The following is an 18,514-nucleotide window of genomic DNA, read 5'->3' on the forward strand; positions in this document are numbered from 1 at the left end:
GAGTTTCGAAGAACATGTTTTTTTGACTCATATTTATTTTTTCGATTTACGATTGGACCGTAAGACATAAAGAATTTGAAATCTACGATTTGAAATCAACGATCCACTATTTTAATTTTCATTAAGAATTATCTATGCAGAGGAATTTTGATCTCCTTATACATTTATAACAAGTTAATAATAAGTTTATTAAAATAATTATCAATAGATATCGATTCCTTGCACAGAGCCATTGCTAAATAACAGGCTGCTAGTACTTTACACGCAATTTTTTTTGTAAAGCACTGAAATGATAAAATTCGATTATACAATTGTTCTTAACAATGTAAATTCTTAATTGTCATTTGAGTTCATAATCATTAATTGTCATTGGATAACTAAACCTGAAGAATAAATGACATTTCCATATAATTTTTAGCCGATATAATGAAAAAAACTTGATTCATTTCGTTATAAAAAGAAGCTGTGAATAATTATTTATTAAATAACAAATTATTAATTATGTTTTATGAATTTAATTAAAACACGTTTTTTGTCAATGAATTGATTAAATTGATTGCGAATCAATTGACGTGTCCCTTCAAATACCCATAAATCCATTTTCACTCTCCTATTTGTGAATTTTCGTTCCTCGTGGCCTTTAATTTAAACATACACGAATAAAGTTGACGTTTGCGATGAGTTGGCGAAAAAATATGAAAATTTTTAAAATCAGAAATTTACTAGACTTTTGTTCAAACAAATATTCTGCTGTAAGATATTTTAGTATTAAATAAATTAAAAGGTAAAAAAATTATATGCTTTTTAATTATCTATAAATTATTTTCTCAATGATTTTTTAACTAAAGCTAGGTTCAAGAATGCATTTTCCCTCTCTTCTGCGAGTTATACCAAAGTCCTGTGCTGAAAACTACTGCACCTACCCCACGACCATTTTTACATCTCTCATGTGGGTTTTTTGGAATGAGGATGTGCAATTTATTAAGGTAAATATAATTACAATGAAAGTTCATTTATATTTAATAAATTCAATAATATGTTAAATTCACCATTTATAATTTACTTTTCTGTACGATGTTGAGAAAGATTAACTTAATATTTTCTTTAAAGCAAGCGAAGACGCAACCAAATGATTACGACTTTATCGTTGTAGGAGCTGGATCTGCTGGATGTGTTGTAGCGAATAGACTCACAGAAAATAAGGAGTGGAATGTTAATAATAAGTCCTATTTCTAAAATATTCATAATTCAAATAATTTAAAAGAGAAGATGTTGATTTGCATATTTTTTCCAGGTAATGCTACTCGAAGCGGTAGGAGGGGAACCAGTTGCAGCTGAAATTCCTGGCTTTTTTGTCCAACTTTTTAAGACAGAAATTGACTGGAATTATATAAACCAAGAAGAGGAAAGATCATTTTTAATGGAGAAACGCTACAGGCTGCCGCGTGGAAGAGCATAATTTTATTTTTTAAATCAAATTTAAAAAAAAAAAAAGATCTTCCCTCCGCTGGGAATCAAATCACAGAACTTCAGAGAGCCGATCGGTTGCTTTTCCCTTTCACTGCTAGAGAGATCGAAAGAAAAATCCTTTTCTAGAAATAAACGCCATATTTCACCAGGTATTTCAAATAAAAATTTTTAAGAAATCTGTATTATCATCAGAGAATAACATAGAATCTTCACGTTTTTTCAGACTAGACGACATTATGAATTTAAAGTATTAAAAATTAAATTAAAAGCACTCGACCGGATATCGGAAGTTCTATGGTTCAATTCCCAGAAGAATAAAGAAGAAGATCAATTTTTAGAAAAAACTCATTTTACAAAATGTTTAATTCATAATGCAATCTAGTCTTAAAAAACGTTAAGAATGTATGTTATTCTCTGATGATAATACAAATTCTTTGGCCATATTATTTTCCCATTTTATCACATATATTTCATAAATGATCAAAAGGATTTGTAATATAAAGTTTTAATCTAATTTTAAGGTAATGTGTGGTACAAGTACACTAAATGGCATGATTTACATGAGAGGTAATAAAAATGATTACAATAACTGAGCCGAAATAGGAAATCCTGGATGGAGCTATCATGGAATTTTACCTTATTTTAAGAAGTCAGAGGATAACAAAGACCCAGACGTAATTATAAATTGAGTAACAGAAATTTTTCAATAATTGAAAAGTTATTTTCAAATGAAATAAAAAATTGTGGAGTTCTCATTTTATTTAGATCGTTAGACAGAACACGAGATATCGTAGAACTGGAGGATATCTCACAGTATCAAAGTTTCCTTTGCTTTCTGAAGCAGGAGAAAAAATACAAGAAGCTTTCAACGAACTCGGATATCCAACCAGAGATGTAAATGCCGAAAGTCAATTAGGAATAACAAATACCCAAGTAACTATAGACAATGGAGTTCGAAAAACTACCAATGCAGCCTTTATTCGTCCAATTTGAGGAACAAGGCCCAACTTGATTGTTAGAAATAAAATCTACGTAACTAAAATTTTGATAGATCCGTTCGCGAAAAAAGCTTATGATGTTGAATATAAATGTAGACGCACTGGCATGACTGGGATACTTATGGCGAAGAAAGAAGTAATTGTATCCGCAGGTGTTATAAACTCACAAAAGTTACTGATGGTTTTAGAGGCGGGACCAGCTGACGAACTTCAAAAGCTTGGAATCAACGTCTATAAAAACTTATCAGTCGGTCATTATCTTCCCGATCATTTTATAACTATCGGCGTCTCTGCAATAATAAAAAATGTATCATCAGATGATCTTCACAAATGTAAAGAAGAAGCAGGAAACTTTAGTTATTATGCAAGAACACAGCAAGGAAGTTTCTCCACAAGCAGCTCAGTACTTCTTTCTGCTTATGCTCGCACAGATTATGAAATAAATCAAAAAGTCCCAGATATACAACTGCTTGTGATTATATTAAATGAAAGCGAATTTTCTATTTCTACAATATTACTAGCTCCGAAAAGTAGAAGATTGATTAAACTAAATGCTACTCATCCAATTTGGGGGTCACCTTTTACACATCCTGGATATTTGACTGCCGAACCAGATCTCAAACGTATGATTCAGGGTATTCGAATTGGTGTCAGTATATTCAATACCACGACTATGCAAAAATATCAATTCAAACTTAATGGTTTAAGTTAATTTAACTAAAACTTAACTAACTAACTAAAACTCAACTAAATGGGTCCTGAAGAAGATTCGGAAGCTGTTGTTGATCCAAGATTGCGAGTTTATAGAATTAAAGGATTGAAAGTTATTGATGCGTCTATCATACCATTTGTGATAAGAGGAAATACGAATGCACCAACTATTATGATTGCTGAAAACGGTAGTGACATGATTAAAGAGGGTTGGTTAGGATAAATAAAAACAATGAAATCATGATAGCTTTTACTATTGAAAATAGGTTTTAGTATTACTGCTTGTAGGACTTACGACGATGAGTACTTCACCGTTGTAAAATTTATGACGATGAGTATTAACTGTCCCTGGTTATATATAATTAATTAATATATAATTTATAATAAAGAACAGTACTAAAAATGTATTAACTTCTAAAAGATTAAACTTTTTAATGCCTACGCTTATTTCACATGGTTCGGTTGGAATGTCTTCAACCCAAAAGTGCAATCACGAAGACTGTTTTTATCATTATTGAGCTCAATTTTCGGATCAAATTATTTGTGCAGGCGCGTAAAATGTGTTAAACAATAATATAATTAACCACAAGTGCATTATCTATTGACTAACAATTAATAATTGCTTACATTCTGTATGCGGCAACCTGAAGTGTAAGATTGACCATCATTTTCCAGCTTAAAGTATTTTGTGTCGTTGGCGCATATTTTTGATATTTATTTAATGAAATTAATTAAAGTAAACTGATTATTCCTGGGACAACGTAAAAAGTATGTCTAATACTGGTACAATAATAAATATCGTTGCATATCTTTTATATTCAAACATAAATCATAAAAGCAAAAATTTTCTAGCATTTTTGAAGTTCTTTTGAATTTATTATCACTATTTATGTTTGTCCTTACAAGTTGTACATTAAGTGAAAAATAATCAAAAATATTCCTTAAAATGTGTGCATGAACTGTTACAAAGTTCGCCAATTCTTGTGTATTGCGAAACTTTCCTCATAACTTTTACAGCATTGTATTATTGAAATTCCCTACACTAAAAATAAAAAATAATGTTTTTGCACAATTTTAATACGTTTGAAAATAAACTTAATAACTTAATTAGCGATTTTATTCGATAAATTATTCATATTTTAATGTCCCACGTTTGGGTAACTTTTTATCTAAGTTGCCTAAACCGGGATAAGCTGTCGCTGACTGTCTCAGTTTCGGAAAGTTGAACGTGAGTTGTGAAATTTTGTTGCCATTACTGAGACGGTCACTTTCGCCGTGCTTTTAATTAAATGTCGCAGTATTATGTTAGTTATATATTTAAAATATTGTTTATAAAACACAACCTTGCCGTTCAATTGATTACTTATTCTCAAAAAGTTGTTCAGATTAGTTTATTGAAACCTTCAATTCTAACCTCAAAGTTTTCCAACCGCTTAGGTAAGTAATGCAATATAGTATCCTACAAATTTAATTCTTCAATAAAAATGAGTAAGTATGCATTAAAATGTAATATTATAGATTTATATCAAATACTAACAAGATTATTATTATAAAATTTTATTTCTTGATTGAAAAATATTTTTTTATTAAAATTTGAACTATTTTCTTGAAAAATCGTCTTTTGGATTCGAAAACGTATTTTTTTAATGTCAAATTTCATCTTTCTTGCGCAAAAATGCAACTGTGGTTGAAAATCAATTTCTTTAGGTTAATAATTCAGCAGTTTAATTGGAAATTCATACGTTTTTTTTTTTACTGAATTCGACTGCTTTCATTATGTAATTAAAATCTGTTTTGGTTGAAATATCAATTATTATATTTTTTATCAGAATTTAACTTCTATAGTTAACCTAATACTTGAATTTTCTAACAAATTCTTGAAATTTTTAATCTAAAAAAGACTAATTTTTTACCAAGAAAGATTAATTCTTATCCAAAAATATAATAGTTGATATTTCACAAAAAAAATTTTAATTATAAATTAAACATGACAAGATTTTTCAACCAAATAAGATTGTTTATTAAAAAAAGAAAAATGTTTCAACCATATTGTTGAGTTTTCTACCATAATAATATCATTTTCAACCAAACAGTTGCATTTTTCTTTTTAAAAAAATGTAATTTAGAATTACAATGATAAATTTTCGAACCAAAAAGATAAATTCTCAACAGAATAGTTGAAATATTAACCAAAAAAGATTTTTCAGTCAATAAAATTTTCAACCAAATAATAAAATTTGTAACCAAAAGATAATTTAAATCGTTTCAATACTTCTTTCAATTTATGTATTAACTTAAATGAAGAGGAATTCTAATTCAAAATTTACTACCAGTTTTATTTGCAAGTAGATCGATAATATTAATCCATAGTATTAAATTTTATTGCATACTTAATAGTTTTAATAAAAAATTAATTTTATGAATTAATATTAAATTACTTACCTAAACAGTGGAAAACATTTTAAGCTAGAATAAGAGGTTTCAATAAAGTACTTTGAACAACTTTTTCTGAATAAATAATCAATCAAACGGTAATTACAATCCATTCTTGCTTTTTAATGTATTATGTAATAAATTATAATTAAGTTGTGCCATTTTATTTTAATTTTTATATTTTATTTCGATATTTCATTTTCATTCAGACAACTTCACATTTTTCAAAACACATAAGTTGTCATGGAAAAAGAAAAGAAAGTTTAACCGAAATTTGTTTAAATTTTATCCTGTAAAGGTAATTTTTGTTTCAGCGAATCTTTCATTGGAAATCGTTGTCAAGTTTATCTTCTGTTTTTTCTGCGATGATTACAACCTTTTTTTAGCTGAATAAAGAATTATTTTTTATTTAAAAATCTCGAATCTTAAAATTATCTTCTGATCAGTTAATGATTCATTGTATGATTTGAGATTTTACGCTTAAAATATAATTTTTTTAATCATAGACAAATAGAAACAATAAAATTTTTCAGAATATAAAAAGATATTTCAAGATTATATAAAGCACAATTTATCTGTTCTAATTTTGCCGCAGGTACACAACTGTGACAAATCGATTTTTACTTCTGAAATAGAAAAACAAAGTTTCAATACAAACAAAGTGAAATTAAAAATAGCAAGGATGTCTTTTGTGGCAACCTGAAAGAATTTTGCAGTACCTATATTGGGCAAAGATTTTTTTATCGGAAAATAGTTTTAAAATATTTCAAATACAAAATTAATAAAAACATTGTTGATGTTCGAACTTTTGGATTAAAACTATTTCAATAAATAAAATAATGAATAAAATAAACATATAGTATATAAAAATATATATTTCAGATCAAAGATAAACTGGTGCTGAGCATATCGCCATTTCAATTAGCTTTTAACATACATGCATGTAGTGGAATATATTTTTTACATAATAGTTACTAAATTAATTCCTTCATCCGCCTTCACAAATAAAATTCTTTACTGTAACGCTTATAGATTGTTCCACCTTTAATTTGATTGTAGTTTAGAGTGATATAAAAATGCATAATGATATTTAGAAATTCCGCAATTTTGAATTCTCCTTTTTGAAAGATCCATCAGCTTTAACGAACACATTCTCATAACGTATCTCGTGCTTCGCACTCGATTTTGTCAACACTGCGAACTTTTCTCATTATGTTGCAGACTATTTGATCAACTGTATATTACACTTATTTATGTATCTCGGTCTGGGATTGCTCATTCAGATATTTCAAAATAAAGTGCAAATTTTGTTTATCATGATTACTTTAATATTCGTTTCTTATTTTGCATTAAATTTTATTCTCAGCTATTGTGAAAAGTTTATCATTTTAGTGAATTCATATCACTACAATTCATGATATGCATTGGTATTGAAACATATGTAGTTTCATTATATTTTTTTTCTAATTAAAAACAAGCTTCTAGAAAATTTTTAAACATTATTTAGACGAAAAAAATTTTTAAATAAAATGTTATTGTACCTTTTATCGTTTTTCCACAAAGTTAATTTAAAAATATATTTTTTTATAAAAAGAGCTTATAACATATTTGTAGATCTTTCTTGATTAAATAACTTTTGTCTTTTCTTTTTTTTTCGTGTCTTATGTCGTTTTATAAAAAAATTTATTTTTATCACACTTTTTACGATCAAAATAAAATCTACTCTTCCTATCTAAAAATTATCACAAACAAATTTGTAGATCCGTTTTCAAGAAACAACTCTTGTCTATTACTTTTTTTCGTACCTTGTACTCTTTTTTAAAAAATTTAAGTTTTATTATTCTTAATACTATTTTTTAAGATTAAAACAAAAAGTTCGCATTCTATCGAAAAATTATTAATGAAAAATTTGTTGCTGTTTTTCGGATTCTAATATTTTGTCAATTTCTTTTTTTTTCATAGCATGTGCCGTTAGTCGAAAAATTTATTTTTATTTTTAAGGATGTTTTTTACCATTGAAACCAAAACTACTCTTTGCATTAAAACATGCCTGTTAAACAATTTTTAGCTCTATTTTGGTGAACAAATTTTGATTCTTTTTGTTTTCAGCGGCTATTGTTTGTAAAAAAAAACTTTTTAATGCTTTCTTACGAAGAAATCAAAAACATCACATCCTATTAAACAATAAACTTGATGGAACTAGCAAAATTAAATAGCTTGTGGTAAGTTTTGATTTTAAAAATTATTTTTTAAATGTACATAATTCAATCGAAATATGAAAACATGTTTAATTTTAATTTATTGCAAAAATATACTTTTGAATATAAATTAACAATAAAGTTAAATAATTTTGTTCAGGTCAAATATCAATTAAAATACTGTTGTATTCTTCTCTCTATTAAACAAAATGTTACACAGATCTTGAAGTTCTATCAGTTTCATTATGCACATAAATTTCACATTTTTGTTACTCTTGAACTTTAAAAATAAAACTTTTATATACAAACGAAATAATTCAATGCATTAATGTGGCAAGTATGTCCAGAAAATGCAGTCAAGGTTACCTTATAGAAAATTCAAATCTCGTTCAAATAGTAGAATTTACTTTTACCTTGATGAATGCTTTATCCGGAAATAACTTAAAAATGTATTTTTTATGTTTTTACATATTTACAAAATATTGAAAGTACGATGCCTGATAATCTCACACGCGGCGAGAGTCCGTAAAAAAATGTTAGGGGAAAAATCGATTTTGTTTCTGAATAATGGATAATTAGTTCATTGATGAGAGATTTCATCAATGATAAATATTAATAGATTTAAATTATTTTAATGAGTGTCACTAATAGTACACATCAAAACTTGATACAATTAACATTAAAATTATAATATTTTGAATATATACCGTTTCATTATCACTTTAAAAATGTTTAAAAACATTTTTTTATTTAAATTACTAATTTTTCAACCCGTAAAAGGGAACGGTGGTAATTCTATAAAAATCTAAAAAAAATTTCTTCTTCATTTTTCATATTGCATAAATTAAACAGGGTGTTTATCAATTCTCAGATACGAAATTCAAGGTCTTTTCCAGGTTTTCCAGGTCATGAAGTACAGTTTATCCAGATATATTTTTTTAGCCAAATCATTAAATAACTATTTTTCCTAGAATTAAAAAATTATCTATTTTATTTTTTATTGGACTACAATTTTTAAAGAAAGCAGAAACATCAATAAATTATTAAGCTTTTTCAAAAAAATGTCGTCTTTCAGATACCTCAAATCTTTGAAATCTTTGTGAATTGTTGAAATCTTTTGAAATACTTAAAATCTTTATGAAATCTTAATAATTTTCTATGAAATATTTCAAATCCTTAAAAACTTTGATATGCTTGAAATATGAAATCTTTTTGAAATATTTCTATAACTTTTGAAAAATGTATGAACTCTTTTGGTTATTTTGAAATCATTGACAAATTTTGAAATCTTCTTAAATTTGTTGAAACCTTTAAAAATAATTCAATATCTTTGGAATATTTTTGAAATCTTTCGTATTCCTTTGAAGTCACTTAATTATTTCATATCGTTAAACATTTTTTTAATGTTTTGAAATCTTGTATTCTTTTAAAAATTTTATTAAACTTTAATCAAATTTTTGGAACCTTCGTCAAACGTTTTCGAAATCTTCTGTATTTATTTGAAATAATTAAAATCTTTATAATATGTGTAAAGTCTTTTGAACTATTAGAAATATAGCTTGCTATACGCTTTTCAAAATCTCTAAAACATTTAAAAATCTTCGAAAATGTTTGAAATCCTTGTAAAAGTTTTAAAATCTGGTGTAAAACCCTTTTTCCATTCCTTGAAACCCTTGCAATATTTGTGAAATGCTAGAAATCTTTGAACAATTTTTGTGAAGCTTTGCAATCTTTGTCATATGTTTTGAAACCTTAGTAAACTTGTTGAAATCTCTTAAAGTTCTTGAGATCCTTATGAAATCTTTTTAAATTTTTATAAAATATTTGATATCCTTGAAACATGAAATCTTTGTACAATTTTTTTTCAATTTTGCGAAATTTTTATGAAATCTTTTGTGTTCGTCTGAAATAATTGAAAACTTTTGAAATCTTCTCAAACTTGTTGAAACCTTTTGAAATAGTTCAATATTTTTGAAATATTTGTAAACTCTCGTATTCGTTTGAAATCAATGAATTATTTCAAATCGTTAAAAATTTGTGAAATCTTTGGAATTCTTGTATAAACTTTTGTAATCTTTATAAAATTTTAATAAAATCTTTTAAAACTTTTTTAAATCTTTTGAAAGTTTTAAAATCTTTGGAACATTTCGAAATCTTTGTGAAATGCAATGAACAGACCTTTTTCAAATCTTTGAGATTCTTGGAATATATGCGAAACGTTCGAAATTTTTGGGAAATTTTTTTCAAATCATTGCAATCTTTGTGAAATATATTGAAGTATTTGTGAAATCGTAGAAATCTCTTCAAGTACTAGAAAACTTTGTGAAATTTTGTATAAAATATTTTAAATAATTAAAACCTGATATTAAGCGAATTTTTTAAAATCTTTTTAAATTTTCATGACAGATTTTGCGTTCGTTTAATGCCATTGAAAACTTTTTAAATCTTGTAGAATTTGTTGAAATATTTTGAAACAGTTTAACACCTTTCAAACATTTGTGAAATCTTTCGTATTTATTTGAAATCATAAAAATATTTGCATTCTGTATAAAATATTTGAAATTTAGAAATCAGGTTTAATATACTTTCTTTAAAATCTTTAATATGCTTGAAATCTTTTTAAAATCTTTTAATATCTTTGGGAATGTTCGAAATCTTTGGGAAACTTTTTCAGTACCTTTGCAATCTTTTTCAAATCTTTTGAGATATTTGGGAAATTTTTCTTAAGTATTTTTTGTGAAATATTTTTTATTCGTTGAAATCATTGAATTATTCGAAATTTTTTAGAAATGTTTTTTAACCTCCTAAAATGTTTTGAAGCTTTTTAAAATTGTTTTAAATCTTCTAAATGTTTCAAAAAATCTTTAAAATTTCGTAGACTTTAACGTTTTTCAATTCATCAAAATCCTGTAAATCATTTGAAAGTTTTAAAAGATTTGTGAAGTTGTTGTGAAGTATTTGGAATCTGGTGTACATACCTTTTTCAAATCTTTAAAATTCGTAAAGTTTTTTCAATATTCTTTTAAATATTTTTGAATCCTTAAAATAGCTTCAAACCCTTTGAAATCTCTAGTAATGCTAGATAGTCTGTCGTAGAATCAAAAATCTAGTTGCATAATCCGTGATATGGCTATGGCTCATTCTAATACTGGAACTGAATTAACAGCGTAATTTTCGAATAATAATTTCATAATTGTTTAAGTCAAATATCACCTAAAACAATGTGTACTTTAACATTCTTTATCAGAGGAGACCGAATTAAATATTTATAAAATTATTTACAATGTTAATGTCTATCCATTGCAATCTATAAAATAATTGAAAAGGTTTACAAAAAATTCCTAAAAATCTCTTTATTTATTCTGTAATGAGTAAAATATAAATTATTTCTTAAACAAGTAAAAAACTTTTAACCAGCAAATTTCTTCTAAACTAGGTGTTTCTTTCATAATAAACTAAAAGATTTAAATTACTTTTCGAATTTCAATAAAGTAACTGTTTTAGAAGAAAAAACATTAATCCAAGGTTCTTGTGAAAAAATCAAGCAGAATTTTTAATTTTTTTACAATAGTGTTAACTCTTCGCCACACGACGTTTTTTACGGTGTATAATCCTTCTGGCAACGCACAGTGGGCATTGTTACGGTTAGGATAATTATTTCCAGCACGCCGCGTGTTGTCACATTCACGATTCTGTCACCTCATCCTTTCCAGTTCGCAAAAAATCATCAGTCCTCTGACAAAGTGTAAATATCTCTCAATTTTTATGGAAATTCAGTATGAATAATTTTTTGTTTTTATGTGTCGCTTCTTGTGTTCCGTTAATATTTGCTCAAGTATGTTACGATGACGGAAGTGAATTTTGTCTTGATGAAGATGATATTTTGGCAGTTGATTTATTGCCTGGGTCTTTCGTTCTTGCTGGAGAATCTGAAAGTAATGAGAAGAGTAAATTGGTCGACAATTTTACTGCAGATGGCACCTTCAATAAGGCTTTTAGTGAAATGGGTTATCACAGGTTTGAAATATTTGTCTTAAATTTCTATTTTTGCTTTATTTTTTTAACATTTTACTTCTTTTATTATATTTGACTATTTTTTATCGAAATTTTTATTGTTATTTACAGCGATTTTTGTTTCGGCCCTCACTCTCATAAAAATGTGTGCCATTCGTGATAAATTTGTGACATTTTGGATTCCTCGCTCAAAATTTAAATTGACATTGAAGCTGACCTCTTTCCTATTTTGAAATAACACATATAAATTTAATTTTATACAAACGTTATTCGAACAATTATTAACGAGTTTAAACTATTTCATACAAGTATGAGAAATTTTTAAATAAATTCTTCAGATAATTGTTTCATTAAGATTGTTCATATATTTTAACGATTACCTTAGACTGCAGAATAAATGAACAGATTAGGGACCGTCAATAAACTGATTAACTCTTTGTCTCTTTTTTCAAGAATTATTATATTTCGAGTTTAGAATTAATCTTGTTTGGTTAAAAATTCTAATATTCAGTTAAAAATTTAATTATGTTGTTGACAATGCAACTATTTTTCTAAGTCGTTTTTTCTGATAAAAAAATCAACTACTTCTTTGAAAGTTGAACTTCTTTACTTAAAACTTACTTTTTAGTTCAATATTCATATCTTGGGTTAAAAATTGAACTATTCTATTGAAAAGTAATATCATTATTGTTAAAAAATTAATTTATTAACTGAAAATTTAACTGAATTCCATTTTTTATTGAAAATTAATTTTTTCTAGCAGAAAATTAATTATCTTGGCAGAAACTTCGTCCTTTTTGAATGAAAATGCAACTGCTTGTTTTAAAATCAATCTATTTTAGTTGATTTTTAAACGATGATATTTCAAATTCGTTTTATTTTTGATTGATAATTATTTTTTCTAGTTAAAAAATTAACCATTCTGTTTTTTATAAAATAATCTTAGTGGGTTGAAATTTCAGTTGTTTTGTCAAAAATTCCTCTTTGTTCGTTAAAAATTCATGTATTCTTTTAATAATGCATTTTTTGTATATGATTAATCTTCTCGGAAAAACAATCCAATTTTTGGTTAAAAATTCAACTTTTCTATTAAACTAAATAAATAACATGTTTAAGGTATCTTTTCTTGAAAATTAATTTTTTGTTTGCGATGTAGATTTATGATCTTAGCTGCGAAAATTGATCTCTTTGGTTGAAATTCAATTATTTTGCTAAAAATTAGTTTTTTTTTGTTTGAGAATTAATTTTTTCCACTGAGAATGTAACTATTGCATTTTTGCTTAAAAGTTTATATTTCATATTGAAAATTTATCTTTTCTCAATCTAAATTGATGTATTTTGTTGAAATTTCGTTTGTTTAAAAAAATTTAATTTCCTTAGTTAAAGTTCATTCTTTTGGGTGATAAATGCAACTGCTATGTTGAAAATTAATCTTTTTCCATGGACAATTCAACTGTTTTGTTGAAAATGCGTCTGTTGTGTTTAGAAATTAATTTTTGTTACTGAAAATTTAACTACTTTATTTTTGATTGAAAAGTTATTGACCCTTTTTCTAAAAAATTCATTTCTGGCATTAAATGCTTATTAGTTATCGCAAATAATGCAACCATTCTATTTTTGGTTGAAAATTGATATTTTCTGCTTAAAAACTAATCTTCTTAGTTAAAACATCAATTTTTTGGTTGGATTTTTAACTCTTTTCTTGAATTTTCATTTTTTTATGTTCAAGATTTATTGTTTTAGTTGAACATTTATCTATTTGTTCAAGAATTACAATATTAAAATTTTGTTTAGGTTCGCAATGATTATTTCACAAAAAATATAGCCATTGTATTTTTGATTGAAAATTAAATTTTCAAATTGAAAATTCATTTATTTTGTTGAAAACATATTCTTTTTCTTAAAAATTAATTATAATTGTTTAGAAACTCAACTTTTAGTAGAAAATGTATCTTATTTTTTGGTCAAAATGCTACTGTTTGGTTTTGATAATCAATCCGTTTTGGTCGAAAATTCTACTTATTTGATTGAAAATTTATTTTTACAGCTGAATATTTAAATTTCCTTTTTTTTTTTGGTTAAAATTTATCTTTTGAGTTTAAAATTGAATTTTTTGGTTAAAAGATTATTATTTTTAGTTAAAAATTCACCTCTTTTGTTGGGAATGAATTTTTTGAATACGATGAATCTTTTCGGTTAAAAAATCAACTTTTTGGTTGAAAATTCGACTCTTTAGTTGAATGTTGAACTGCTTTGGTAAAAATTTATTTTTTCGTAGGACATCTATCCTTGTAATTGAAAATTTTTTTTTTCTTAAAAATTTATCTTTTTCGTTGAAAATTAATTTATTTGATTAAGAAGTCATCCTTTTCGATAGAAAATTAATTTTTTTCTTGTTTTGAGTTATAAATTCAGCCATATGTTTAAAATTTAACCTAACTTGTTGTAAATTAACCAACTTTTTCTGAAAGTATTCTTTTTGAACAGTGAATAAGATAAAAAAAGTGTTTACGTCCAAATAAATATTAGCCTGTTTTTTTAATTTCAACTAAAGCCATAGTAAAAAATTGCAATATATATTTGTTTAATTATAAGATTTAAAAAAATGTTACGGGCCTTTTTTAAAAGCCTACCTCCACCCTAAAAGCGTTGCGACTCTTATGATGGGTCGTTAAAAAAATTGAAAAAAATTTGAAACAGATAGATCAATTTCCCGAGGTTCCGCGTATCAAAAATAACTTTAAAAAATTCGTAATTCTCGAATTTTTGTAACAATAAGTAATATTTATTTCTTCATATACTACACAATATTTCCACTTTTCAAGAATCACCTAATGTTGAAATATTTCTAGGTTTTCAGGAAAAAGCACTTATTTTGATAAAACTCAAAAACCAAAATAATTTTTTAAAAGCTTGCTAACTGATACTAAAGGGGTTTTCATTGCATATAAATTCTCCGCATTAAAAAATTATATAACTAAAATGGAGAAGACTTTATGAACTATAATGGCTCAAACCTAAATTAAATAAAAATTAAATCATTCCTAAATCTCAGAGTTACGCAAAAATCGCTAGATTATTGTTTTTAGTAATCTATATACACACAAATTTTTTTTAAGTGAAAAAAAACTAAAATAATTTTTTTAAGCTTTGGAAATTATCCGAAATTTTTTTGAGGAAGGACAAACGTTACCGGACTAAAAATGTACATAAGCAACAAAAGATAAGAAGATTTAAACCACAAAAGGGTCCAAAATAAACATTTTGAATAACTATTTATTTACTTCGAACTTTTTTAAATAAAAAAGGGAAATAAGTGTCATTAGTTTGTTAATAAACTTATAGAAACATAATTTTTCGTAAATTCTTGAGAAAATTCGAAAAGATTTCCGAATATTTGATATGTGTCCGAAAAGAATTTAGATATTTTTAAAGAAATTTGTTTATTTTTAAGTATTTTACAAAATATTAGAAAAATTTTCCTCTACAAATTCATTAATATCTCTTAAAATGATTAAATTTTCTCAAAATTTTTTTTCTCATTCTGTAAAATCAAAACGAAAGTTTACATATCTTCCAGAGTCTTTTTTGACAATTTCTTTAATTATTCCAAATATTTTGAAATATTTTGAAATACAATATATCTTACAAGTTTAAAATATTTAAAATATAAGACCATTTAAAATCTTCCTATTACTCTTAAGGAGATTTTTTAAATCTCTTAAAATCTTTCGAAATCCCTTAAAAGCTTGCTTCTTGAAAATCTTGAAAAATGTTGTTTATTGGCATCCGAAAAAAAGCAAAAAGAAATTACTTTTTAAACCAGTTAATGTCTTCTGTTCTAATTTTTTATTTGAAATCTTAAAAAAATCTATTGGTAAAAAATTATGACGATTTTCTTTTTAGTAAAGTTTTTTCAGGCATGCGATGATAAACATTCAAAATTCAAAATATGTTATTAATTTGAAAGCTGTCGAAAATTTTCGTAAAAGTACTTTGTTTAGATTGAGTCATATTCACACATTTTGGAATTTTTTCGCGATTTGAAATTTTTCAAGCGCCACAAAAAAGTTTGGTCATATAATCCAAGAAAACATGTTTTCAGCAAATAAAAAAAATGTAATTAGACAAATATTTTTTTAAATTTTCGTATTATTTTTTCCTGGTAAAAACAGTACATATAAAAAATCCGCCATAATTTCAAATTTTCAAATAAGTGAACAGAAGATATTCGCCACCTTCGAAAATTCTTTTTGAACTGTTTTCGTGTGCCAATCGACAAATGTTTGTATACTTAGTTCAGAATATTTAATTTATTCAAATCCATACTTTAGTGTATAGAAAAAATGTATATTAACGATTTTTGCTAAATCTTTAAGAATTATAAATTTCTGAAACTTATATTTTTGTTCTACTGAACATCAGCTTATATTGATCAATCAACTTACAATTATGCATACGTTATAAAACATTTATAATATTATACGGATTATAATGATTATTTCTAATAATCCTAAAAATAGACGAAGGATGAACGAATACCTCTGTCATGGATACATAGCAGAAGAAATATTTACAGAAGTGGGCCCAGCTCGACTAAAACGTCGATTAGATTCTTCTACAGCAGATGTTGTGTCCGATTTCGTTGACGAGGATAATGTTACTATCCATGATAAATTATTGTCAGACGAAGGCAGTTCCAAATACAAAGATTGGCTTCAGCGGTAAAAATACAAAAATATTCTAATTCGTATCATTCATCACATTTAAACTATTTTAATTACTTAAATTTATGAAAAAACTGAAGTAAAAAATTTAACAATTTGTAATAAATGTATGCTGTTCGAATACTTGGTTTTTACTACCAGTTCTTTTAATTATACAGAACGACTACCTTAAACGACGTTTATCAACATTATTCTCCCAAAAGAAAAACCAAAATTAAAAATCTTCGACCAGAGGACGATTTCGAAGATCTCGAGGGCGATTTTACTGGATACGATATTCCAATGGCCGCACCTATTCCAAAAAGCAAACATCATTACGTTGGTCCCTCTGGAGGTAATTCAAATACGCCTATTTAAAAATCAGCGTGTAACTTAATAATTGTTATAAAATAAAACAACTTACTCCATATAACAAATGATAGGATCTGCTACGGGACAGCATGCAAATTATGGCCCCCCTCCACAAGTGCATTATGGCCCCCCTCCACAAGTGCATTATGGCCCCCCTCCTCCAGTGCATTACGGCCCCTCCAGTTTTGGGCCTTCTTCTCATGGACCGTCATCTCATGCGTTTAATCCTTCGATTCACGAAGAACATTATTACTTTCCTCCAAATCATCAAGAAGAAAAACATATCTATCAGAGCAAAAAAGGAGGTGAAATTTCACTCAAGGACTTTTTTGAAATTGCTCTAACGGCCTTGGCTTTTCTGGCTTTTGGATTGTTTATTATTCAACTGCTGATGAATTGCGTGGTATTTTTTAATTTCTTTAATTTATTATACCCTCTTCCTTTAACGAGTTTTAGCATCTTTGCATAACCATCACATTTTTTTAACAAGCCATTTAGATATATATTACCTTATCAATTATTTACTACATATCTTCTCCATTACTATTCATGATTCTAAATGCTTGCGTCTTTCCCCCGGACTTCCGTTTCCGCTTACCACTGCATGGAGAGAAGTTTGGTAGAGCTGAATACTCGATACGTAAAATTGTCGCGCCAATCACACAGTGAACAACACCACTGCTGTTTAGTGTAATGGCTCCACTGATTTGGGAGAACCATTACCCCGAACAGACCAAACCGTTTAACCAACAGTATAGTCCAGTCGTGCTGAATGCGCAGCACTTTCGGCACAGTTCCGCACTTGCGCAGTTTAGGAAAATATAGCATTCATATTTTTCAGAGACAGATCTCCGCAAGTTTGGGGTAACTAGTGTCCATAATCTGGAACAGATGCCACACGAAAATGAAGTGCAGCAACTCTGTCGTCAATAGCGAAACGATTTTATCTAACTTCTCTCTGTGTAACAGCCTAAAAATTATACTGTATTCCTGAACAGTAATTCCCAATTCTCCTTCTTTATAACTCATCTCTTGGCTCTTTCCTTACCGTGTTCAACTAGCTCTCTCTCAGATCTTCCAGTTTCTTTATTCATTTCTCTCCCTGACCATTTCCATTCAAAATCCACTGCACTCTTCCCTGCCCCTTCATCACATGTACACCTCTCTTACACATGCAACCATGTTTTCTGCTCATATCTACAAACCCTACCCATATTATCTTCTTTAGTCATCCTATACGTTCATGCTCGTACACCCTCTCTATTCTTAATTCTGATTTTTTTCATATTTTCTATCCTTACCTTTCAGTCATCTCTTCCCCTATTCTCGGCCACTCTCTTTCCCTCACTTGAATGCCGTATTACGAGGGTAGTTCAATAAGTCCTTAGAATGACCAACAAATGGCGCGCGAATCGCTCCAAATCATCTGTTTTCAGTTAGCACCACTCCCGACTAGATATATGGTGCAGTCACAGTCCACATCTTCTGAGTTTACGTATTTTTATAACCCATTGAAAAAAAAAATTGTTCGTTAAGAAAAATGGAAAAAAAACGAGTTCAGAGCGGTAATCAAACATTTTCATTTAAAGGGTTTAACTCCGTATGAGATAAA

At 27.1% G+C, this 18,514-nt stretch overlaps 2 protein-coding genes across 2 annotated transcripts in view; both read left to right on the forward strand.

Annotated features, from left to right (window-relative positions):
• The window catches only part of LOC117171640 (glucose dehydrogenase [FAD, quinone]-like), a 6,991-nt gene extending 3,366 nt beyond the window's left edge, over nucleotides 1-3,625 (forward strand). Inside the window, exons 2-5 of the mRNA XM_033359129.1 lie at nucleotides 849-986; nucleotides 1,111-1,212; nucleotides 1,295-1,619; nucleotides 1,992-3,625. Coding sequence (XP_033215020.1) covers nucleotides 861-986; nucleotides 1,111-1,212; nucleotides 1,295-1,459 — 393 coding nt within the window. The 5' untranslated portion in view covers nucleotides 849-860 and the 3' untranslated portion in view covers nucleotides 1,460-1,619; nucleotides 1,992-3,625. The remainder of the gene's footprint in view (nucleotides 1-848; nucleotides 987-1,110; nucleotides 1,213-1,294; nucleotides 1,620-1,991) is intronic.
• LOC117170861 overlaps nucleotides 3,220-18,514 on the forward strand; it is a 25,825-nt gene continuing 10,530 nt past the window's right edge. Inside the window, exons 1-5 of the mRNA XM_033357903.1 lie at nucleotides 3,220-3,392; nucleotides 11,588-11,827; nucleotides 16,348-16,548; nucleotides 16,710-16,885; nucleotides 16,974-17,305. Of these exons, the coding sequence (XP_033213794.1) occupies nucleotides 3,220-3,392; nucleotides 11,588-11,827; nucleotides 16,348-16,548; nucleotides 16,710-16,885; nucleotides 16,974-17,305 (1,122 nt within the window). The remainder of the gene's footprint in view (nucleotides 3,393-11,587; nucleotides 11,828-16,347; nucleotides 16,549-16,709; nucleotides 16,886-16,973; nucleotides 17,306-18,514) is intronic.

Source organism: Belonocnema kinseyi, chromosome 4 (genome assembly GCF_010883055.1).
Source record: "Belonocnema kinseyi isolate 2016_QV_RU_SX_M_011 chromosome 4, B_treatae_v1, whole genome shotgun sequence".
NCBI classification, from domain to species: Eukaryota; Metazoa; Arthropoda; class Insecta; order Hymenoptera; family Cynipidae; genus Belonocnema; species Belonocnema kinseyi.